The following is a 25,280-nucleotide window of genomic DNA, read 5'->3' as shown; positions in this document are numbered from 1 at the left end:
TGGGTGATGGGTAGTGAGGAGGGCACCTTTTGGGATGAGCACTGGGTGTTGTATGGAAACCAATTTGACAGTAAATTTCATATATTGAAAAAAAAAAGAATAAGCTGTAAAATCTGTAAGTGCTGTTGGTAGAAACATAAGGGAATTGAATTACTGTATTAGGAATGCATTGATTAATATACTTTTTAACATGAAAGACTGCTAAGGACAAAATTGGAATTGTGCATACACTTGTTAATCATCACAGCTCAGGGCGCCTGGGTTGCTCAGTCGGTTAAGCATCCAGTTCTTGATTTTGTCTCAGGTCATGATCTCACAGTTCATGAGATTGAGCCACATGTTGGGCTCCATGTTGAGTGCGGAGCCTGCTGGGATTATTTTCTCTTCCTCTTCTGCCCCTCCCCTGCTTGTGCACACTGTCTCAAAATTAATAAATAAACATTTAAAAAAATCATCACAACTCAATACTCAAGTCTATTTGCAAGTTAATTGAACTTTAAGCTCATTTGGGATAGTTGTACGGACATAAGGAAAATGTTAATTCTTTGAGCTTAAGGAAGTAATTTTTGCCACTTGGTTTTATACTCCACTAAAACATTAGTCCTATTAATTTGTGGTGTTAATTACAGAGTATATAACATTTGTTGCACCTATCAGAATGTTGATTAAAAGCTGTTAAAGGGTTTATCAAGATGACCTCATGTTAAAGAATAAGAGATGTTTTTAAATACTTTCACAAATTTTTCTAACTAATTTCATAGCTTTTCCTGAAGATACCACCACATGCTCTGCTGATGATAAAAGACTGTTTGGTATTATTCCTGGAAATGTAAAAAAGAGATGTTAGTACCATTTATTTCCCTGTGCTTGTTTATGGTGTGAGACAACTATCCTTCTGCATCAGTCTGTTTAATGGCACCAGCATCAATGAAAGACAATATCCCAAAGAATACTCGTTTGCTGCTTTTGATTTGATTTTCTGTCAAAGAGGTCATTTTTGTCATATGGTATTGGAATTATCTTTAGTGCCTAAATTAGTTTTTCAAATTCCTTTATGCACTTATATCATGGCTCATGTTTCATTCTTTTACAGGAATTTTAAGCAGTTGTCTGGTGAAATGGAATTCATGACAATTAATGGAACAACATTAAGGAATCTTGAAATCCTACAGAATCAGGTCAGGTAAACATAAAGGGTAACCGATTCAAAATCCCTTTGAAAAAAAACTTGGAATAAAGTAGCAGTCTGTTCTTAAGAGTGCAGGTGAGAACAAGAATATTATGTTCAACTGATTACACTGCCTGTACTCTTTAGTAGTTGATAACTGAAGCATCCATTTTTTTTGAGAATCAGATAGATGAACTATTTCCCTAGGGGTTACTTTGAGAGCTATAGAACTTCTTTTTTACTTATTGAAGTGACATGCCCATCCTGATAATTTGTGTATCATACATTTCTTTGGAAAGACATCATCTTTGGAAATTAATATAAAGTGGATATTTTGTCTCCTTGATTATATCTTTTCTATATACCTTAATTTTTTATTGAAATGTTTTGTCTTATTCATTCAGCATTTGAAACAAGTTACTGTGATATTAACTTATATTGTAAGATGCATAAATTTCATTTCACAAGCTTCTGTCATCATTTATTTGCCCTTTATTGATGAATTATGAAGATAATGGAGACATTAAATTGATTATTTTAGTTTATTGAATTACAACTTAGAAATAAGATATTATATAATGTTAACATAAAGTCACAGAAATAAAAAGCAATTCCAAATCATTTGATAAGTAGTTGCAAAGCTGAATCATCTGAGTTAAATGGTTTAAAGCTCTTCAGAAATATTTATTACTGGGGCACCTGGGTGGCTCTCTTGGTTGAGCCCTCAACTCTTGATATCAGCTCAGGTTATGATCTCATGGTTCATCAGTTCAAGCCCCAAGTTGGGTTCTGAGCTGACAGCACAGAACCTGCTGGGGATTCTCTCTCTCCCTCTCTCTCCTGCCCCTCCTCTGCTGTCTTTCTCTCTCAAAATAAATGAATAAACATTAGAAATGTTTCTTACTATTGTGAATTAAAGTAAATGCTGAATTTATTCTCCTGACTCCTTGATTTATGTATTACTAACTAGTTTCTCTTGTTTAGTTTCTTCATCTTCTAAGGTATCCTTGTATACTAGTCGGTCTTACTTTCATACTGTAACATTTGTATCTTGTCATTACATTATCCAGAAATTGAGAACTATTCCTGCAAATTTTTTTCATCTACTCTGTATACATTCTCATGATAGCAAATGAGCAGAAGGAAGAAAAGGACATTTCTTGGATGAAGAAGAGCTCAGAGTCAGAGTATTCAGCTGAATACTTTGTTCCAGCCCTGGCATTCCAAACTTTCTTTATTCTGCCACATCCTTTCTATTCAAATTCTACTGCTGTGGAGTCAGTTCTGAAATTAAATTCCTAAGGGAAAAATCACTTACCATTAAGGTACCCTTATCAGGACTTGGGCCATTATGGAAACAGAGGCTAAGAATTCACATCTTGGGCTTGTCTTTGCACTTGACTTTGGCCTCCATTACCATGGAGGTAATGAAACGGGTAATGAGGAGGGGGCTGGGTATCAGGGAGAGCAAACGAGTAATAGAACTGTTTATCTCCCACCCCTCCCTCTCTTGTCTGAGAGGGTTCTTCAGTGATGCAATAAATACTTGGAAAGTTATTCTTGTCCGCTTTCCTCTTCCTGGGACCCTTTACTGTACTCAGGCCATTGGGGCTGTTGTTTCAGAAGGAATGGTGCTGTTGTTGATGTGGATTGCCCTGGTTAGTCAGCTCTGTCTGTCCAACTCATTCTCAGGCAGGCCTTCTGTGACCTATGGCTTTTGTGTGTGCTTTGTTTTAAACTCCTAAGGCCTGGCCGCTTTTGTCATCCCTTTCGTAGTTAATTTCTGCCAGGTGCCATCATGTGTTAATTATGAGTCATTTCTCCCATACTTGGAAAGAAGTACCCTAAGGGAGGGACTGTATCTTAATACACCTTTGCTGGCCATACAACTGAGTACATAAGAGGTATTCTGTAAGTACCTGCTTGATGATTTGAAGGAAAAGGAAAAAGTTACAAAAAACTTAGGTGAAAACTGCAATCTTATGTTCCAAATGAATCTACTGTTAATAGACTCAGGAATAAAGTAGCATGTAACCTTGCTTAAATACCATGTAACCTTGCTTAAAATTAATTATCATCTCTAGTTAATTGTAAATTGTTTTTTTAGTGGTTCAACTTTCAAGTAACAAAGCATAGATAGATAATTTTTTACTAAGGATTTAATAGAGCAGACTAAAATAAAATCCTTCCAGGGCGAATTCCTAGAGCGCAGTGCATTTTCACTTCCATCTCCAGTACCTTCTGCTTGTTCGGTGTTTTCATGAGAGTGTCAGTCCTTAGAATGAGAACTCTGAGGTGGTGGAAGATACTGAATTGCTGAAGGAAATTAAATTATCTTCACTGTACTTGCCAAGGGAGAAAAGTATGTATTTTTAAGACGCTTAGGACATGCCTGTATTTTAAAAGATTTCTACATTAAAAAAGGGAGAGGGGTGGCGCCTGGGTGGCTCAGTCAACAGGTTAAGTGTCTAACTTTGGCTCAGGTCATGATCTCACGGTTTGTGAGTTTGTGCCCACTTTGGGCTCCCTGAGCCTGCCTCAGATCCTCTGTCCCCCTCTCTCTCTGCCCTCCCCCACCTCTTTCTATCAAACATAATCATTAAAAAGAATATTTCTGAATATTTTCAGTTAACAAAACTACACAGACTGTCCCTTTTTTGTGAAGATATCAATACTTTATATAGTGCATGTGTGTTCATATGTACATGCATTCGTCAAACATTAAACACCTGTTATGAGCTGTACTTTATGATAGGCATGTGTAACATTTAAAATTGAGGTATATGGAGGGGTGCCTGGGTGGCTCAGTTGGTTAAGCATCCGACTTGGGTTCAGGTTGTGATCTCATGGTTCGTGAGTTGAGCCCTGCGTTGGGCTCTGTGCTAGAAGCTCAGAGCCTGGACCCTGCTTTGGACTCCGTGTCTCCCTCTCTCTCTGCCCCTCCCCCACTCATGCTCTGTCTATCCAAAATGAATAAATCTTAAAAAAAATTAAAATTGGGGTATATGGAATAATTAAGGCACATGAACAATTAGCAGTTTTGGTATAAATACAATGTCTAGTTAATAAAACTTTTCTTCTGGTCTTTCTTAGACTGACATGAAAACCAAAGGAAGTTTACTTTGGGTTTTAGACCATACTAAAACCTCTTTTGGGAAACGGAAGTTAAAGAAGTGGGTGACCCAGCCACTCCTTAAACTAAGGTAAAGGGGATTCTTTTTTTGTGTGTTTAATCTGAAATTGTATAAAGTTGTGAAATTAAGTGTGTCTTAGCTTCCTTAAAACCAAAGTTACCATGGCTTAAAGAACAGAATTTTAGGGGTGCCTGGCTGGCTCAGTCAGAGGAGCATGCGTTGCTTGATCTCAGGGTCATGAGTTCAAACCCTATGTTGGATGTAGAGATTACTAAAAAAAATAAATAAACTTAAAAAAAAAAGAACAGGAGAACCTGGGTGGCTCAGTTGGTTAAGCGTCCGACTTGGGTTCAGGTCCTGACCTCACAGTTTGTGAGAATGAGTCCTGTGTCAGGCTCTACGTTGACAGCTCAGAGCCTGGAGCCTGCTTCAGATTCTGTGTCTCCCCCCTCTCTCTGCCCCTCCCCTGCTCATGCTCTGTCTCTCTCTGTCTCTCAATAATAAACGATGTTAAAAAAAAAAAAAAGAACAGAATTTTAAATTGGGGAAGATTTTATTTTGTATCTGGCCATATGCTGTCTAATATTGTGAGAGGATCTGTTCCTTGTCCCAATAATGAGTCTGCTTACAGGGCGTGTCAAAGGAAAGTGGGTTACCCAGTTAATATGGGTCATCAGTAGTATAAGAGAGTTGGGGGGATGGGGCTGAAGAGATGGGGCACTGCCTTTCATAGAAGGCTTTGAAGGCTAGATGGAGTTGGTAGCCAGGGGAAGTTAATCCAGTGATTCTGAGCATGGGATGATAGGATCAGATCTGGGCTTGTTTTGTCCTTAGCAGTCTTTCATGTTAAAAAGTATATTAATCAATGCATTCCTAATACAGTAATTCAATTTCCCTTATGTTTCTATCAACAGCACTTACAGATTTTAAGTGGGGGAGGGAAAAAACTTGTGGTGAGGTAAATTGGCAAGTTCACAGGAAGGTTCTGAGGGACCTGAGCTAACGCAGGAACAGTAGGGAATCTGAAAGAGGAGCCAGGTGTGACACATTTGGGAAAGTAAATGAGTAAACTAGGAGCCCCTTCAAGGAAGGTCGCTGAATCTGATGCTTAAAACACAGCTGTTTCCAAGCTTGTCTGCACCTTGCGGTCACTTGGGAAGCTTCACAGATACTAATGTCTGTGTCCAGACCCCCACAAATTGTGATTTAATTGGTCTCCATTGTGGCCTGGGAGTTGGAGGGTTTGAAAGTTTCCCAGATGATTTCGAGATGCAGATAAATTTGGGGACTCTGACCTAGAACAGTGTCTGTCACTTAGTAGGAGCTAAGTAGGAGCTTAGTAGGAACTAACGTTCAGTAATGTTTATTGAATGAATGAATGCTGTTATTTATTTCACTTTTACTATGTACCACTATTTAGTACTCAAAATCATCTTCTGAGGTAGGTCCTTGAGCTGAGTAAACAAATTCAGAGCTTCAGTAACTTGTTCAATGATTCATAGCTGGTAGGGCCCAGATTTTAAAAGAGCATTGACTCCAGAGCCGAGCAGGCTCTTAACCATTCTGAACAGCTTCCTGAATAAATAGACCAGAACGAGTGTGGTGAGGTGTTAGAACTGCTGTGTGTCAGCTCTGTCAACTGACTGAGTCAGTCTAGGAAGTCCTTGGGTCCCACGTCATGTCCCAGGTGCCCACCTCCCCATGCCATATTCTCACCTTTGAAATGGTAAACTCCCTCCTCACAGGGTTTCAGTAAGGAATAGGATGAGACAGTAACCCTAACTACCACATTTGAGCTCTTTATTACATAACAAGCGCTATGCTGGGGCCTTTATATACATGGGCTGCACAGCCGCCTCGCTACTGGCTGCATTTTACGTTCAGCTTAGAAAGTAGTCTTCGGTAAAGATATCAGTGCTGGTGATAAGCTTTTTAGGACACTTACGTTGATAATGGTTAGCAAATCACTTCACTTTAATTTTTCTTCTTGAGCATAAAGACCTGCAGATGAGGGAACCTGGGTAAAGAAAACATGCCGTGAATGGAAGTAAAGTTGATCCTTGAACAGCACGGCTTTGAACTGTGCAGGTCCACTTATATGTGGATTTTTTTCTGATGCAGTACAGTGCTATCAGTGTGTTTTTCTTAACGATTTTCTTAGCATTTTCTTTCCTATAGCTTACTTTATTATGAGAATACAGAATGTGATACATATATAAAATATATGTTAATCAACTATGTTAATAAGGTTTCTGGTCAACAGTAGGCTATTAGTAGTTAAGTTTTTGGGGAGCCAAAAGCTGTACTAGGATTTTTGACCGTGGGAGGGTCATTGCCCCTAATCCCCACATTGTTCAAGGGTCAACTTATCTACTTTGGTGCAGTACTGAAATGAGGTAAGAGTACCTTGTGGAGCAAAAGCAGGCCAGATGGCTTTCTGCAGAAAGTGTGGAAAGACATCTACCTGAGCATCCACAGCACTTCTTACATTCTTCTTCGCTTGGTTGAAATACTCAGCAGAAAGAGTCAGTAGCAGACTTTTTCATGTAAATTAAAACTTTTATTTCTGTTGTTAAATTTGTTTTCTATAACCAGGATTAATTTGAGATAAATTCAGCAGACCATGTCGTATGCTCTCTAAGAGCTGAATTATGTATCTCTTGGGAGTCTACTTTCCCAGGAAGCATGAAAGAAAATATGCCATGTGTTGAACACTGATGCTTTCCAAGTATGAACTTTAGACCAGCCTAATACTTACATAGTTGATAACAAACACACAAAACTTTTTCCTTTTAATTTTAGATCACAATTTTAAAACTTTTATCTTTCTAATCTAAAAATAATTTCAAAAATAATTTGTTAAATCCTAGTTGCTCTTTCATCCTGTTCCCAGTACCTAGAGAAAATTGTCAGCTGATTAGTCAGTGGTTCAGCTGTGTATTTATTATTGCTTACACTGACTTAGGTGTCATGCAGATCACAGATCATATCAGTATGATTATCCAGGCTAATATTCTGACTCGGATGTTGGCAGCCTTTTAAAAGTTCATTCAGATCCTGATTTTCTTCTATAGCGAGATCATAGAACAAGAAATTGGTGACAAGCGTATTTAGCAAGATAAGGAAGGTCTTCCAAAGTTCTCCAGGAGCCCATTGTTTGTCAGTTATCCATGAATTCTCCCTCAAGAACTTCTTTGTTTTTTTAGCCCATTTTAGTTCCGGGGCAATCACACAGATCATAAATCCAGGACCAACTGTTTTTTAAGTTTTAGAGGATTTTCCACTCCCATCACCTTTTTTTTTTTTTTTTTGTATGAAATGGCCTCTTCAGTGTAGAATTTTACTAGTGACTTTTAGAAAGTATACATGACTTTTATCCTATACTTACTGACTGTTTCAAAGACTACTTAGATTATTGACACTGGATTATACTTTATTGAAACCAAATTAGCTTCCCCCACTTTTATTTATTTTTTTGAGAAGCTGAAAGCCATTTTATTTTTTTATAATTTTTTTATTCAGGTATAATTAACATGCAGTGTTATATTGATTTCAGGTGTACAATATACTGATTAAACAATTCTGTACATTACTCAGTAGTCATGATAAATCTGTTCTTAATTCCCTTCACCTCTTTCACCCATCCCCCCTCCCACCTCTCCTCTGGCAACCACCAATTTGTTCTCTGTATATAAGAGTCTGTTTCTTATAAATAGGTTATGCTTTCTTATGTGTTGTGACCTATACTTTTTATTAGTTCTCTAAGTTTAGGCAAGAAGATGCTTCATTGTAGTTCTCTGGCTGCTGCTGCTTCTGCTTCTGCTGCTGCTGCTGCTGCTGCTGCTGCTGCTTCTTCTTCTTCTTCTTCTTTTGGGGGGGGCTCATTTATTTATTTAATTTTTTAAATGTTTATTTATTATTGAGAGACAGAGCATGAACATGGGAGGGGCAGAGAGAGGGGGAGACACAGAATTTGAAACAGGCTCCAGGCTCTAAGCTGTCAGCACAGAGCCCGACACAGGGCTCGAACTCACAAACCGCAAGATCATGACCTGAGCCGAAGTCCGACGCTTAACCGACTGAGCCACCTGGGCTCCCCTTTTATGTTTATTTTTGAGAGAGAGAGAAAACACAAGCAGAAGATGGGCAGAGAGAGAGAGGGAGACACAGAATCCGAAGCAGACTCCAGGCTCTGAGCTGTCAGCACAGAGCCCAACGTGGGGCTTGAACCCACGAACTGTGAGATCGTGACTTGAGCCGAAGTTGGACACTTAACCAACTGAGCCACCCAGGTGGCCCTCTGGCTTCTTCTTATAAATGAATGTCACATTGGCAAGTCATTAGTCCTAAAACCTTTTAATATTAAATTGTGTTGAATTCATGTTTTGAGGTTCGATCTCTGAATTTCTTTTTTTTTTTAATTTTTTTTAACATTTATTTATTTTTGAGACAGAGAGAGACAGAGCATGAACGGGGGAGGGGCAGAAAGAGAGGGAGACACAGAATTGGAAGCAGGCTCCAGGCTCGATCTCTGAATTTCTTCTGCTGCTTTGAGTTGATACGATCTTGTCAATTTTTTATATATACACCATAGGCACTTGGTTGGTTTTGTCAAAAAACTTTGAAACATAAATTGTTTGTTAATATTGATAGAGAGGGGAAAAGAAAACTTTGGAAAGTATGGGATGAGTCTCTAAAATGTTGTTTTAGGCAAAATATTAATTTTGAAGGCAGATTTGTTCATCTTAAAAGAAGGATTGAAGATTTGATAGCTTACTGTAAATTTGAATATATTAAACAAAAACAAGTTGTGGATTTCCTTTTTGGATACCTCTTCTGCCTGCACCTTAAATGTTGATGTCACCCAGGGCTCTCTCCTGAGATCTCTTCTTACTTTCAGCCCTGCTTGAGATCTTATCTGGGGTCATGGTTTCTGTAGCTCACATGCTGATGACTTTGTCACATTATTTCCAGCAGCTCCATATTCACACATCTAGGACATCTCTGCCTCAGAAAACGTTCAGTTTGAATGCTGAATGAAACAGATTGGAAACAAAGCATTTCCTTCAATGAGACAGTGATTTCCATGAGGCAGAATCTGAGAAATCAGTTCCTTCCCTTCTAATCTAAGATGGATTATTTTGTTCAACAAAATAATTAGATTATCTAATCCATCTAATCTAAGATGGATTATTTTGTTCAACAGTGAAGATACTGGATTTCTGGCAAGTGGTAGTATTATATCATCTTGCCTTTTTGTAAAGTCACTTTTTATGAAAGGCAGTCAGATGAAAGGCTTTTTATGAAAGACTTTTTGTTTATTGAGGAAACTGAGCATCTCCATGCCTCTGGCCTTGCCCTTCTCTGTTTCTGCTCTGCACTACCGATGGATTACTTTTAAAAGTGCATATCTGATGATGCTGTTCCCTGCTGTTTGCAGTTCCTACAATACACTGAGGTGTCATTTTATTTCTGGACCTTTGTACAGTCTGTTTCCTTTTTCTAAAGTGGAAACTTGTACTCATCTTTGTTTCCCATCTAGTTTGCTGCCTGCTTCTTCAAAGCATCCTTTCCTATTTTCTCATCTTCTAGGTATCATTTCAGTGTTGGCGTTTCAGAGGCCTGACCCTTAGGAGCTGAGCTTTCTTCGTTCCCTAAACCTCCTGAACCTAAACCCCTAAACCTCCCCTCACAACCTCTTCTCACTATCTCCTACCCCTACCCCTATGAACATTTCTCTTCCCATGACTGTAATTGTCAAAATGTCAGTGATTCCCAGATTTCTCTCTCTCCTATTCTCCAGGCTTATATATTCAGCTTAGATTCATAAACACGTCAGTGCATCACAGAAACTTAATGTATTCAACCCTGTTCCTCCTCCTGGTTTCTCCATTCCAGGAACCAGCACTTACACTGAATGAGTTACTTAGACCAAAAATGGAAGTTATCCTGGACATTTCCTTTCTGACAGCCATGTCCAATCTAATACTAAGCCCTGTTGCCTTTAGCTCTAAAATATGTCTAGAGTCTGTGTATGTCTTGCCATCTCCACTGCCATCAGCCTGGTCGAAAGTATACCATTTCTCGCTTGGACAGCTGCAGTATCCTCCTAAGTGATCTCTTTTTCAGTATAAAGACTGAATCATGCCACTCCCCTGTTTTAAACTCTTCATTGGCTTTCCACTTGCTTCAAATAAAATTAAAATTCTTTAGGGGCGCATGGGTGACTCGGTTACTTAGGCATCTGGCTCTTGGGTCCAGCTCTGCTCGTCATCTGTGGTTCGTGGGATCGAGCCCCACGTTGGTCTCCACGCTGACAGCACAGAACCTGCTTGAGATTCTCTCACTTCTTCCCCTCTCTATTTTCTCCTTCTCTCTCTCTCTGTTTCTCTCTCTGTCCGTCTTCTACTTGAACTCTCTCTCAAAATAAATAAACTTAAAAAAAGTTAAAATTCTTGGGGCACCTGGGTGACTCAGTCAGTTAATGCCCGATGCTTGGTTTTGGCTCAGGTTGTGATCTCACAGTTTCTTGGGTTTGAGACCCCCATCAGGCTCTGTGCTGACAGCACGGATCCTGCTTGGGATTCTCTTGCTCTTCCTGTCTCTCTGCCCCTTCTTCACTTGCGCTGTCTCTGTCTCTTTCAAAATGAATAAACTTAAAAAAAAAATTCTTGAGCATGGCTCTTCTCTGCATTCACACATTCATCATCTTCCGGTCACTCTGGCCTTTTGGGTTTCTGAGCTTCTAAAAGTTTTTTCTCATTCTGTGGTCTTTGCATTTGCTGGGCTCTCTACATAGAGTGTTTTTCTTTTTCTCTTTAATCCTCAAATGACTGATTCCTTTTAAGCCTCACCTTTAAAGTGTCATTCTTCAGAGGTTTTCTCTGACCACCTAATCTAAATTGTGTTTCCTGTGTCATTCTTTGGTAGCATATAGGACTATGTATCATGGTTGATATTTGTTTTTTCTGTTTATTTAATATCTAGCTCTTACTAAATTGTGTGACAGGCATTTGATAAATATTTATTAAGTGAATTATTAAAATAGTGAGTCATTCAAGACCAAACTCAGCTCCTTTGAAAAGTCCTCCTTTTCCTCCTTTCTTCCTCTGTAGAAAGTTAATTGGTCTCAATTTTGTCCAGCCCCTACCCCTTCATCACTAACCGATACAGAATGCATGGGGGGCTCATAGTACTTTGAATTTATAGATGATCAAGAAATTATGAACAAATGAATCCATTTGAAAATGAATCCATTTGAAAATCATAGGGTTCTCATTAGACTTTGCAAATAAAGGCACACCTATGTGAGAGAAGTTTCTTTTTCTAAGAAAAACAACTTGATTTTAAAAGAACCTTAGAAGCAGGTTTCCTTCATAGGATTCCCTGTTTTCGTGCAACAATCGCTTAATTAGGTCTGAAAACATTAACACTTAACAGTGGAAAATATGGTTTGCCCACATCTTGCATTCTTGTCAATTGTTAGTGGAATTAGAGTAAATAGAAGTTCCTTGGTGAAAGTCAAGTGACTCAGTAAGGAAGCCAGGTTGGGTGATGGGAAGGGGCCATCTTCCCACCTTTGGCACAGTTGGTTTTAAGTATCGTGACTCATAACTCTGACCACGTCTAAATAGGAATTTTTTTGTGTAGAGTTATTTGGGTGCACTCTAATTTTCCTTTGGTTCTTTAAGGCTATACCTGTGGAATTTGAATTCCATAATGGATGATTTAGATAGTGTATTAGTTTGCTAGGGGTAACAAAGTATCACAAAGTGGGTAGCATCAACAACACACATTTGTCTCACAGTTCTTTCTGAGGCCTCTGAGGGAGAAGCTGTTCCATACCTGTGTCCTGGCTTTTGGTGGTTTGCTGGCGATCTTTGGTGTCATTTGGCTTGTAGATGCACCTCTTTTCTGTCTGCCTTCACATTCACAGGGTGTTCTTGCAGTGTGCTTATCTCTTCACATGACATTCTTTCAGTAAGGATGCAATCTTACTGGATTAGGGGCCTACCATATTCCAGTATGACCTCATGTTAACTAATTACATCTACAGTTACCCTATTTCTAACTAAGGTTACATTGCGAGGCACTGGTGATTAGGTCTTCAATGTGTATTTTTTTGTTGACACAATTTAGCCCATTACAGGTAGGCTCAGTAATTTCATATCTTTCCTCCTTTGGGCACAAGCAGATTGAATATATTCATCTCTTGAATGGAAACAAGTGTTTTGATTCTCATTTAAATATATTGCACATGTATTCAACATCTGAAGTGACATTGTAAAGAACCATCGAATTTTGTAAGTTGCAAACATTGTGCACTTTTGTGCCTGCAGTACAGTACTCTGGAAAATCATTCATCTAGCTTATCTTTGAAAAACATTCTATTCTGTGTCTATCCAGGTGAAGGTATTTACACAAAATGTTAGATTGATTTAGGGATCAGAAAGAGACATTTATATGTGAAAAAAAAAAAAGAGAAATGTTTGGGTAGAAAGGAACAGAGGTCCAAATCTAGGGGTTGAGGAGAGAAGGGTAGCCAAGGTGGGAAGGGAGAGAGCTGAGGGCTAAGAGGTAAGATGTGTTACTCTGTCAGGGGGTCTTGTGTGGGAGTGGAAATAAGATGGCAGGGCAGGAAACTTAACGTCTGACTGTGTTGTGTTATTTTAGTCTGTGATATGTCTATTCTTTCAAACAGTTATTCCATCATTTTATAGAGGTGTAAAACTGAGACTCAGGTTCATTATCCAAGATCATCCAGGTAGCACATAGGGCTCATCTAGAATCATACTGCAGGAGTTATTGAGACTTTACCTTCAGTTCTGACACCCTCACTCATTTGTGTCACTTTGTACAAGTTATGAATTTTCATATACCTCTGTTTCTTCACCTGTAAAATGGGAATTATAATACCTTCCTCACTCACAGTGTTGTTGTGAGGACCAAATGAGACAGTATATGTAAAGAATTCCTGTGGTTCTTAGCATCAGTTATGTGGTTAAGAAAATAGCTGTTGTCTTTAGAATTGGTTATAATTTATAACCAAAACTCTGGAGGCAACCTAGCTATTAGTAGGGGAATAGAAAAATAAATTGTAACCCGTCTTACATTAGAATAATGATGCAGCGGTTAAAATAAAGACAGTCGTATGATGACCCAGCTGGAGGCTTCCAGGGATGACAGGGCAGAGGCTGTGCGCTGTTGTCAGCTGTCTAGCATCTGTCTGGTTGGTTCTGTATCTGGTTCTTGCCTGTGTTTTACCTTTGCTTGTAGCTACAGTCAGGATTGTGAGGAGAGTTTGCAAGGAGCACTGGTGAGTAAGTCGTGTCTTTATCAGTCCCCTCTCAGAATGGTGCCACCATTGGTAATTGAGCTCTTTCGTTTTATGTGGCTGGGCTTGGATCACAGCCTTTCTCTTTTACTTAGTGCTCTGAACCTGAGTCCTGGGAACTTGGGAAGCTCAGTCTCATGTTCTGATTGAGTACACGTTAATGTGTTTGTTAACACTAAAGGTAGTACATTGGCTGGAGAAACTAAGTGCTTAACAGCAGCAACAAAAAACACCACACAGTTTGATAGTTCTAACAGTGGAAATTTTTATTATTGTTTTTTTTAATGTTTATTTTTGGAGAGAGAGAGACAGAGTGTGAGTGGAGGAAGGGGCAGAGAGAGAGGGAGATGCAGAATCTGAAGCAGGATCCAGGTTCTGTGCTGTCAGCACAGAGCCCAACACAGGGCTTGAATCCATGAACCGCAAGATTATGACCTGAGCCGAAGTCGGACACTTAACCGACTGAGCCACCCAGGCACCCCTAACAGTGGAAATTGGTTTCTTCTTTGTCTTTGCATAAACAAACCGTGGCCTTTCCCTGGGTGGGCTGGATTGAGGGTGGGCTGGAACTCTTTACATAGGCATTTAGGAACTCCACAGCCTATTCAGTCTTAAACATGTGATTTCTGAGGTCAACCTGGGTACTGACATCCAGCCAGAGGAAGGGGACAGGGTATGGAGGACATATTTTTGGTTCACCAAGTCTCGCAGTGAGTGGTAAATTTCTGCTCACATGTCATTGGGTAGAACTCATTCTAATGGAATCAGAATGATACCCCTTAACTGCAAGGCAAGTTAACAGATGTTTGTCAAGGACAAAGAAGACATGTTTGATGACTGCCTAGCAGTCTATTGCCAGAGATGGGCTATCCTTTTTTTACCTGTGTATAGTTGTATTTCAACTGTGTAGTACTCTTTTTTAAAAACATTTTAATGATCAACTTATTTAAATTTCTAAATAGGCAATACCTTCACATAGTTGCAGAGTTTAAAAATGTAAAAAGATAATATAGTGAAGTATTTGTCTTTCATCTCTGCCCCACATCTGTCCAGTTCCTATTGGATAATCATGGTGGTTATTTTCTTGTCTATCTTTCCAGAGACTTTTTGTTTTAAAAGCAAATAAATAAATATGAATATGTATATTCCTGCCTCCCTTTTTCTACGTGGATGGGGGTGTAGTATACACAGAACTCTTTGCTTCCTTCCCTTAGTGATATAAGATAGTTATTTTAAATTTTGTGTTAGTCTTTCTCCATTACAAGATGTTGTTCCTACTCTTAAGGAGTTTCTAATCTAATTTGGTCAAGGTCTAATCTAGTGAGGAGGATATGCAGGTAGGGAAAGCTTTTGTACCTAAGATAAAATACTTATCTGGTACATACTGTACAGTTCAATGCTATAATTAGAGCAAACGAAGAATCCTTTTTTAATTCGAATTAGATTTTTAGAGAACTTCATAAGAGAATTAAGTGTGCTATGTTTATTCTTGGCATTTAAATCACATAAACCATTGAAATTAGCAAAACTGAAAATTGTCGGTATTAGGAAATAGGTCTCTGACTATTGGCTACATTTTTGTGTAATTATCAAAAGCACTAAGTACATTCTAGTGATAGTTAATTCTCTTGAATAATTAAATGACTTTTATTTTGGTAAACTCATATGTTTAGAGTATTAACGGTGTTTTTCTAATTCATGGCTCTGGCCTAAATGACAAAGTAATAAAATGTTATGTATTTCCTTCATTGACCATTTAATTTATATTAACAAAACTAAATGCCATTTTTTAAGTGTTTATTCATTTTTATGAGTGATGGGGGGGGAAGTGGGAGAATGAGAGAGAGAGAGAGAGAGAGAGAGAGAGAGAGAGAGAGGACAGAGGATGTGACGCAGGCTCTGCACTGACAGCAGAGAGCCTTATGCAGGACTTGAATCCATGAACTGTGAGATCGTGACCTGAGCCCAAGCCAGATGTTCAAGTGACTGAGGCACCCAGGCACCCCCAAATACCATTTTAAACTCTCTGGAACTTGTTGCACTGAACTGCATTATGAGGCCCAGTTTATTCTTTGTGATTTCCCATTTTCCATGACCCTGCCAACACAGTATTCACCTTTGGTGACTGTGAATTTCCTCAGCCCAGTGAGACACACAGTACTGCTCATAAATGGAAAGGAAGATTAGTAGGTGGTGCATAGCTGAGAGCTGAGATTGATTGGTGTTGACCCCTGCGTCTTTGCCTTTGCTATGTGACTATATGAGCAGAAAGTGCTGCTACCAAGAAAAAAGTGACCCCATGTGCCTCTTATCTGAATGTCTGCCCTGACTTAGTGCATATAGAGGAACTAGTGTCTCTTGGGATGCTTATCTTGGGAGCCTGTAGCTGGTCTCTGCTTTGTTGTGTAGTAATAGGCCTCCATGGAAGTCTAAACTGGTTCATGTGATCAGCAGTAAATGGAAGCTTTCATTTGTGCTGAGGAAGAGACGTACAGGAGAGAAGGAGGAGGAAGAATTGGAGATCTTTTCCTTCTTGGCTCTTCCAGCTTTATTTTTCTCTCTTTGTGCCTTTACTAGGAGGGATTTTCAGAGTATATCCCCTCAAAATGTTGTGGGAGGACTTCATTTCCTGTGGCTGTAATGTCATAAACATTGCAGAGCTTTTTAAATAATAATAATAATAATAATAACAACAACAACAACAACAATAATAATCGGAAAACCTAAGGGAAGAGATTGAAGAAGGAGCTAGAAATGGAAGTGAGTTGACTTTGCTGCTGCCATTGTCCCCTAGCCTCTGCAGGTGTTGGTAATCAAAAGTATTGGGTTTTTAAGAGCCTTGCGGGAAACTGCAGGGAAGGCCTTGTGTCAGTCTTAAGTTAGGGAGGCCAGAGTAATGTGAGACCCTCAAAGGATCATAATCTCACTGAAGAGAGGGGACAAAGAAATATGTCTGTCTTGGCCTAGTCTTTACAAAGGGAAAATTTTCCAAGAATTCTTAACCCAGGTCCACTCTCACTCAGGTTTGCTATTCCAATTTGTACTATCTGTGTGGTCTGGCAATTCCCAACTTGTGAAAGTTGTTTTAAATGCTCCCATGCTGGGGCTCCTGAGTGGCTCAGTCTGTTGAGCATCCAACTCTTGATTTCAGCTCAGGTCATGATCCCAACATCATGGGATCAAGCCCCACATTGGTCTTCACATTGAGCATAGAGCCCACTTAAGATTCTTTCTCTCTCTCCCTCTCTCTCTCTCTCTCTCCCTCTGCCTCTCTTCCTGCTGTCTCTCTCTCTAAAGACAAAAGAAAAAAAAATGATCCCACATCTCAGGGTTCCTAGCAGAAGCAAATGCAAAGCTTCCCCGAAGGGATACACTCTCAGTCCAGGCTTCCTAGGAATCCCAAAAAGAAAGCTCTACGATAAGCTCAGAAGCCACAATTACAACAGTCACGGGGAAACAAGTAACCATGGCTGTGAGCAGAAATTATAAACAGCAGAATTAGAATCCAAGATATTCAGATAATGAGATTATGAAAGATAAATATCAAACTACCAAGTTGAAAGAAATACAAAAGAAAATGAAAAATATGAGCACAGAACAAAAATGCCATCAAAGGAGAGTAGGTTGTTTTTTAAGAAGAACCGCATACAACTTTTAGAAACAGCAGATGGGTTAAACAGGAATAGATGCATTTTAGTTAAAATGCAGGGTAGTATCTGAAAAACTTACCTGGCATGTAGCACAGAGAGACAAGATAAAATGTACAAGAGATTGAAAGAGAATTAGGTGGTCTAACATAATCCTCATTAGCTTTCCAGAGGAAAATTGGAATAGGGAGAGAGACATTATGCAAAGAGATTGTCCTTTGACAATTCTTTATTAGGATGAGAATTTCTTATATTTCATGCAAGATATAGATGCTTAGGTTTTGAAAGCACATGGACCCAAAGTGCATTTGAGAACACAAAAAACCCACATTTCAATAGGTCACACTGAAACTATGACACTAAAATCAAATGCGAAAATATTAGAGCAGAGAGCAAAGAAAGATCACTTGTAATGCCCTAAAAATTATATAACTGATTTGATTTCTAATTTCTGTGCTTCATTTGCTTACTTTCAGTGATTTCTTTTGGATTTGTTGAGTTTTTTTTTTTTTTTTTTTTCATTTATTACCACCCATTCCCTGCCCAAAGCTCCGTGGTTTGTATTGCCTTTTCCTGTTGTCTCTTGTTTCTGTTGATTCTTACTCATCTAGTTGCTTTTTGTACTTGATTATCTTTGTGCACTGGTTCTATTCTTTGAACATTTATTTTATTTTATTTTTATTTATTTATTTTTTCAACGTTTATTTATTTTTGGGACAGAGAGAGACAGAGCATGAACGGGGGAGGGGCAGAGAGAGAGGGAGACACAGAATTGGAAACAGGCTCCAGGCTCTGAGCCATCAGCCCAGAGCCCGACGCGGGGCTCGAACTCACGGACCGCAAGATCGTGACCTGGCTGAAGTCGGACGCTTAACCGACTGCGCCACCCAGGCGCCCCTCTTTGAACATTTATTTTAAGAATAATGTGAAGGCTAGGATGAAGGTGGCTTTTCTTCTTGTTTGTTTCTGCCAGGTTCTTGGTGGCATGGCCAGTCTGGGACCATCTTAATTTGAGTTCAGTGTTTGATATGTTCTAGTCCATCCAAATGATGCTAATGGAGGCTCTGAGTTCATCTTTACTATGAAGCCAGTTCACTTTCTGGCAGAATCTTCTGGTATATCTCTTTAGTACAAAAGTGGCTTTGACTGCAGGATTACTTCTCTGGGTTCTTGTTTTTTTTAGATTTTGGTGTAGTTATTCCTTACCATTTTGTTAGTTCTTTGATACTTTTATGAACATGTTTTTTATGTTTCATGTGGCTTTTTAAATTGTCCTCATTAGAAGGATGGTCTGAAAGTACTGGTTCCCACCATTACCAAAAGCAAAAATCATATTATGCTCTTTTCAGAGACTCAAGTTTATGTCTTAAATTGGTAATGGAAGGTAGCTGTCCGAGAATTGTTCTGCTTAATATTCTGAAAAGAGTGAACTGTGGTCTGTTACTAAAATGATGCATCATTAGAACAGGAGTAATAGAAATCCTTAAAAGCTTGTTGGGTGATTTATAATTTGCAACAGGGTACATATTCACAATAGCACTTTAGAATGTAATTTCATAAGTAAAATAAAAACTTACTTTCGTGGTGTGTAAGGTTCTGAGCCTGATGTTTGTGGATGACTCATACTCCATCTCTTTACATGTTCCTTCTTCCCTCTCCTTCCCTGCCTTGTCTATCACAACTCCTGCTAGTTTGACCTCTTTAATGTCTCTTAAAATATGTGCCTTTTCATCCTTCTATTCTCTACCCAAGGTCAGATCATCAAAATCACTCCCCTAGATTACTGAAACAGCCCTCCTGCCACCATCCTTATGTCCTTTCACACATTAGCCGTTGGCTCTCATTGTTCTCAGGATAAAGTCAAAGCTCCTGTGTGGCCCGTGCCCCTCACATGACCATTCGCTACCTAGCTGCCTAGCTGCTGCTGTCACACTCTCACACTGTCACCCTCCATCTTCCTGTACATCTGCCTGTGCTCCTTCTACAGTTGGCACTTTTGTAAGCACACAGTAATTGTTCATTAAGTGAAGGACTGAATGACGTGTGTGAAATTCAAGTAATCATAAGCGCTCTTATGTTTCTGTTAGAAAGCTGTGTAGGTAGTTGGTTTAGCCATATTGCATGAGTACTATATTAATGTCTGAATTTAATTTATTAATTATATATCATCTGTCTTTAGAGCAAACTTTTCAGTGAAAAGTCAAAGCAGAAACAAACAACAAAAAACTACCTCTCTTCAGTAGTCTGTATTTGAGCTTTCCTCCCCCATATAACCTTATGTTAGAATTATAGAGGCTTCTCCACAGATAGCAACCAGGAGGTAAAAACTTCATCACGTGTCCTTACAGTGGCAACATCTGTAGGTTACGTACTGTATTTCTGATTGATGACCACACACAACAGATAATAGCATCATTACCCAGTTCATCTTCAAATGTGAAGGACTCCAGTGCCCTACTATAGGGCATCTTGAAATAAGCATTTTTATCATCATAGTTGACAGTTACTAGTTCCTGTTTTGTTGACTGTCACAATCACTGAATGTTTCTTATTGATTGCACCAAAATAATTTTTCTCTCTTTTGGTGATCTCACATATTATTTTATTAGGGTTATTTGGAAAGTCTTGTTACTGCTCCTAATTAAAGAACAGTTCCAAGATATACAAACTCTTTAAAAAACTTGATTAGAAGTCAGTTTATTAATTTGCATTGTGATCTGCATATAGGAGCTAAAAGTAGCTCCCCCAGTGGTGAGAAATTTGTGGTAAACAGTGCCACACACCCTGTCACCCTCTCCCTGCCTGTTTTAGACACCTGGAAATGCGTATGGCATTCTTTCTCAGTGTAGCCTAGTAACCAGTCTCAACACAGTACTTCAGGTCCCCACAACCAGTCAGATTTGGCCCTTGAGATCCCAGGGCTCGCTTTTCTTGTGTATTTCTTCCTTGTTCACTTTGCACAGAATATATATTTTTGCATGTTTGTGCCTTATGGCTCTACACACAGTTATTTTCAAACTTACATTTTGGGTGCTGTTTCTTCCTCCTCCATTATGTTCTTTGTGGTACCTACCAAACAAATTGTCTAAGCAAATAAAGATCACTGTAATAACAGTGATGATAACTAATGTGTATTGAGTGTTTACGATGTACCAGGCACTGTACTAAGTGTTTAACATGCATTATTTCATTGTAATCTTGTAAGAACTCTGAGTTAGAGACCACTATTCTTCCCATTTTAAAGATAGAGAAACTAGGGCAAGGCTAAATAACTGGTAAATGGCAGAGCCTCGATTTTCACCAAAGTCACCTGCCTTCTCAACCCCAATTTTTAACCTCTGAGCTGTTACCTCCTTAACCAATGAAGGCTGGGTTAAAACCAGAATGATCATAGTAAATATGCTTTTGCCTGTGCTGTCATTGGGCTAAAATAAAAATCCAGTACCTTTGTATTTTTCCAGATTGCAAACCAACTTAGCACAACATTTTTTGTCTCTTTCTAAGAAATTTATAGTTTTATATCTATTTTTAAAAAAATCTTCTGGAAGATTTCATAAATATGACTTAGGTTTTTATTAACCTCTTTTGCTTTTATCTTTCCATATCTCCGACAACCTTTATAATTTTTGAGAGAGTAGCTATCTTTGTAGCCTGTCTTATACGTTCACAGATGGTATTATTCTATCTGTCCTCATACCATCTGCAGCATCAACCTAGTCTATTCCAATTGGTGTTATCTTTCATTTATGCAGGAGTGAGTTATTAAAATAAAACTTTATATTTGTATAGCATTTTGGGTAAACGTTAGGGTAAAACATGGATTTATTTTATCACAACAATCTTATGCAAAGAAAATTTAATTTTTTATTTTTTTCACCTCTTCCTGAATTACTTTATATGTAGTCTTTGGAATTGAATTGAATTCAACAACTATTTATTGAACACATATTATGATCCCAGACCTGTGAGAATGAAGAAATGATCCCTGTTTTCACTGAGCTTATAGTCCAACAGAAAAGACAGAGAAGTAAATATAATTACAATTTCTACTATGGAAAGACTGTAGAGGGTCATGTGGAAAAGGATGGCAAAGGATTAAATTTGGTCTAGTGAGCCCAGAAAGCCTTTTCAGAAGAAGGCTACGTAGGAGTTTGCCAAACCAAGTAGAGCTGGTAGGCAGTAGGGAAGAGGAAGAGAGTCTTCAAGGCAGAGTGGGCAGCAAATGAGGAGGGTCCAATGTCAGAGAACTTGGATGAAGATATTGGATCAAGTTCATTCTGACTGAGACTTACAGAGAGAGGAGGAGTGGCAGTGGTCAAGGTGAGACTTGAGAGGTAAGGTAGGCAGGGGTACTGGTTACCACAAGGTAACCAGTTGTCTTGTGGGTCAGGGAAGGAATCTAGATTACTGGCAAGTCATTGATGAGCTGAAAGCAGAGGTAAGACATGAACAGATTTGGGTTTTAGGAAGACTGCTCAGACTTCTCAGTATGGAGAATGGATTGGAAGAAGAGACAGAATTAGATAGATCTGGGGAGGAAAGTTGGGAGGCTCTTTTTGTAGTCTGTGTGAGACATGATTTTTACTTACACGAGGGTAATGGCAGTAGAGATGAAAGAAATAGACTGATTTAAGGGACCACTCCACTGAGAATGGAGGAACCAGTCTATATGTTTACAAAGCTCTGGCGTGTTCTGTATCATGCTGAACCAAATGACTGTTCTACATAGTAGAGCATGAGCCAGAGAAAAATGGAACAAAAATGAAACCAAGTTAGTATGCATTTTGTAAATAGGCATGACCTCACAGAGTAGTTTGAAGGGTAATAAAGAGAAAAGAAATTAATTAGCTGCCAAGTACCATACTCAATTTAACAGTCATCTGGGCAGGATCTGATATAAGGCTTGCCCTTCACATCAGCATGTGTGATATCAACAGAATTTTGATAGACAAATACGTATTCAGTAGCTGATGTTTCCCTTTGCCCCTAAATGTCAGTTCCTTCTTTCATTTGCTTGCTTGCTCATTCTTTTATTCATTCAAAAAAACATTTACTGAGGGCCCACTGTCTATTAGATACGTTTTTTATCTCCGTCTTTAATACCACATTATGGCGATTGTAACTAGTATAGGCCTTTAGTGGTTATAGGTACTAGATGGGCCACATCTCATTTAGGACACAGTTAGTTAATCAGGTTTCCATTTTAAATTGACAGTTATGCCATTTCCTCCCAAGCGGCCCACCTATCACTTAGGGTGCAGCCACTGGTGAAATACTGCAACCCTGTCTGATATCATTTCTTCTGTATTTTCTCTTGCTGTTCTGAGTCTTTGCTCAGGTTCTGTATGCCTAATCCCATTTTGGTCAAACAGTCAATCAGTTCAGCCACCACCACCAAGTCTTCTGTCAAAGTAGTTGGCTGAGTGAGGTTTTTTTTTTTTTGACGGAGGTGATCAGTCGTTACAGTCAGAATAAACTCACTTGCCCATTGTAGACTATTACATTAGTCAAGGGAAAACAAGCGGTTGTAAGAAATGAATCCTCAATCTCGGTGGTTTAAATACTATAAAAGTTTATTTCTTGCTAATGTGAAGTCCAGCTGGTGGCAAATGTGGGAGCAATGGGTTTTCTGCTACAGTAAAGGGACCCAGGCTGAGAGAGTCTTCAGGTGGCTCACAAGATTGTTCTGGTCCCAGCCTTCAGCTGGGAAAGAGCAAATGTGAAAGATCACACAGGAGGTTTTTATGAGCCAGAGCTAGCCTTGGCTTAATCCTTCCTGCTTGCAGTTTATTGTCTACAACTTGAGTACTTGGCCATACCTAATTGCAGAGGGAAACTGGGAAATGTCTGTGTGTTTGCCCCGGAGGAATGGAAAACCTAATGAGCCAGGTTCTGCTCCACAGAGCTAATGTCTTTCCTTTTGTGATACTTGCTCTTTTATTCAAATGAAAGGGGCAGGGAAGGGCCAGAGGTGTGGAGGAGGAGTCTCTTTTGTGTTTTCTAAGTAGCTGTTGTCTCAGTGCTTGGACATGAGAGTGGGAAACGTATCTGTTCTGAATTCCTAATATAACTTATAATTGTTATTACTCTGTTCTCACAGGGAGATAAATGCTCGACTAGATGCTGTATCGGAAGTACTCCATTCAGAATCCAGTGTGTTTGGTCAGATAGAAAATCATCTACGTAAATTGCCTGATATAGAGAGAGGACTCTGTAGCATTTATCACAAAAAAGTAAGTGTGATAGAAAGCAGTTCTATTAAAACTGGCAATGTTCTTCAGCAGGAGGATCCCAGATATTAAAACATCTCAGAGTTTTATTTTTGTTATTATTTTGTGAAATCTTAGAGATAATGACAGAATTCTTAAGAGAAGTAAATTATACCAGTTGAGGGGCGCCTGGGTGGCGCAGTCGGTTAAGCGTCCGACTTCAGCCAGGTCACGATCTCGCGCTCCGTGAGTTCGAGCCCCGCGTCGGGCTCTGGGCTGATGGCTCAGAGCCTGGAGCCTGTTTCCAATTCTGTGTCTCCCTCTCTCTCTGCCCCTCCCCTGTTCATGCTCTGTCTCTCTCTGTCCCAAAAATAAATAAATGTTGAAAAAAAAAATTAAAAAAAAAAATTATACAAGTTGAAGGTATTCCAGTTTTTGCATTGTAGAAAATAAAGTTTGCCCATTTCTGTTAACAACAACAGATAGAAGCCTTTCTGGTATAATACAGGATGTTCTTATGTTGCATCCTAAAAATGTGGACCATCATCACAATAGGAAATTTCTTAGACTAGTCAGTTTTAAAAAGAGATGCCTTATTTCTTTTGACCCCAGAACAACTTCTTATTTAACTTTTCCAAAGGAAAGATCTGCTATTATGTTTGTGGTGGTATTGCTATACAAATAAGTTTGGGTATGGAAGGTAAGCAAAAAGCATTATTGTGACTTTCATCACTTAAGCTTTACAGTTTGTTATAACAATCAATAACAAAAGAGGTTTTCCCCATGAGGCTAGCAGGAGATTTTTTAACAGAAACCTTGCAAGCCAGAAGGGAGTGGCACAATATATTAAAAGCGCTGAATGGGAAAAATCTGCAGCCAAGAATTTTCTATCCAGCATGGCTATCATTCAGAATACAAGAAGAGATAGAGTTTCCCCAGACAAACAAAAACTAAAGGAGTTCATGACCACTCAGCCAACTCTGCAGGAGATATTAAAGGGACTTTGAGTAGAAAGGAGAGACCAAAAGTGAAGTCTAAAGGTAGGAAACCCAAAAACAATAAAAATGAATATTTCAGTAAAAATCAGTCAAGGAACTCACCCACAAAAAGGATATAAAATATAATAACATATACCTAAAATGTGGGGAGGAGAGAAAAACAGTTTCAAACTTGAATGACTGTCAACTTAATATACACTGCTACATGCAGATTACAGAGTAATCATATATGAAAAACCACTAATAAACTTGTAAAGAATAAAGAAAAAGAAATCTAAATATATCACTGAAGCAAATCAGCAAAATGAAAGAGAAAGACAAGAAAGGATCAGAGAAAGTCTTCAGAAACTACCACAAAATAAGTAATAAAATGGCAATAAATACATATCTATCAATAGTTACTTTAAATGTAAATGGACTAAACGCTCTAATCAAAAGACATAGGGTGACAGAAAGAATAACAAAACAAAACCATCTATATGCTGCCCACTAGAGACTCATTTTAAACCTAATGACACCTGCTGATTGAAAGTGAGGGGATGGGGGCGCCTGGGTGGCGCAGTCGGTTAAGCGTCCGACTTCAGCCAGGTCACGATCTTGCAGTCCCTGAGTTCGAGCCCCGCGTCGGGCTCTGGGCTGATGGCTCAGAGCCTGGAGCCTGTTTCCGATTCTGTGTCTCCCTCTCTCTCTGCCCCTCTCCCGTTCATGCTCTGTCTCTCTCTGTCCCAAAAATAAATAAACGTTGAAAAAAAAAATTAAAAAAAAAAAAAAAGAAAGTGAGGAGATGGAG

The 25,280-nt window shown here is 39.0% G+C and overlaps 1 protein-coding gene across 5 annotated transcripts in view; it reads left to right on the top strand.

Moving 5' to 3' along the window:
- Positions 1-25,280, top strand: part of MSH3 (mutS homolog 3) — a 186,484-nt gene that overhangs the window by 71,281 nt on the left and 89,923 nt on the right. For all 5 annotated transcript variants that reach the window (XR_005782947.1, XR_005782945.1, XM_040449648.1 and 2 more), the window contains exons 11-13: positions 1,094-1,178; positions 4,262-4,371; positions 23,384-23,516. Coding sequence is in view for 3 of the 5 variants with exons in the window: in XM_040449648.1 (XP_040305582.1) it covers positions 1,094-1,178; positions 4,262-4,371; positions 23,384-23,516 (328 nt within the window). In the remaining 2 variants the exon portion in view is untranslated. The remainder of the gene's footprint in view (positions 1-1,093; positions 1,179-4,261; positions 4,372-23,383; positions 23,517-25,280) is intronic.

Source organism: Herpailurus yagouaroundi, unplaced genomic scaffold (assembly GCF_014898765.1).
Source record: "Herpailurus yagouaroundi ecotype Mexico unplaced genomic scaffold, PumYag 29, whole genome shotgun sequence".
NCBI lineage: Eukaryota > Metazoa > Chordata > Mammalia > Carnivora > Felidae > Herpailurus > Herpailurus yagouaroundi.
The sequence above is the reverse complement of the archived record's forward strand: the minus strand, read 5'-3'. Positions and strand labels throughout refer to the sequence as shown.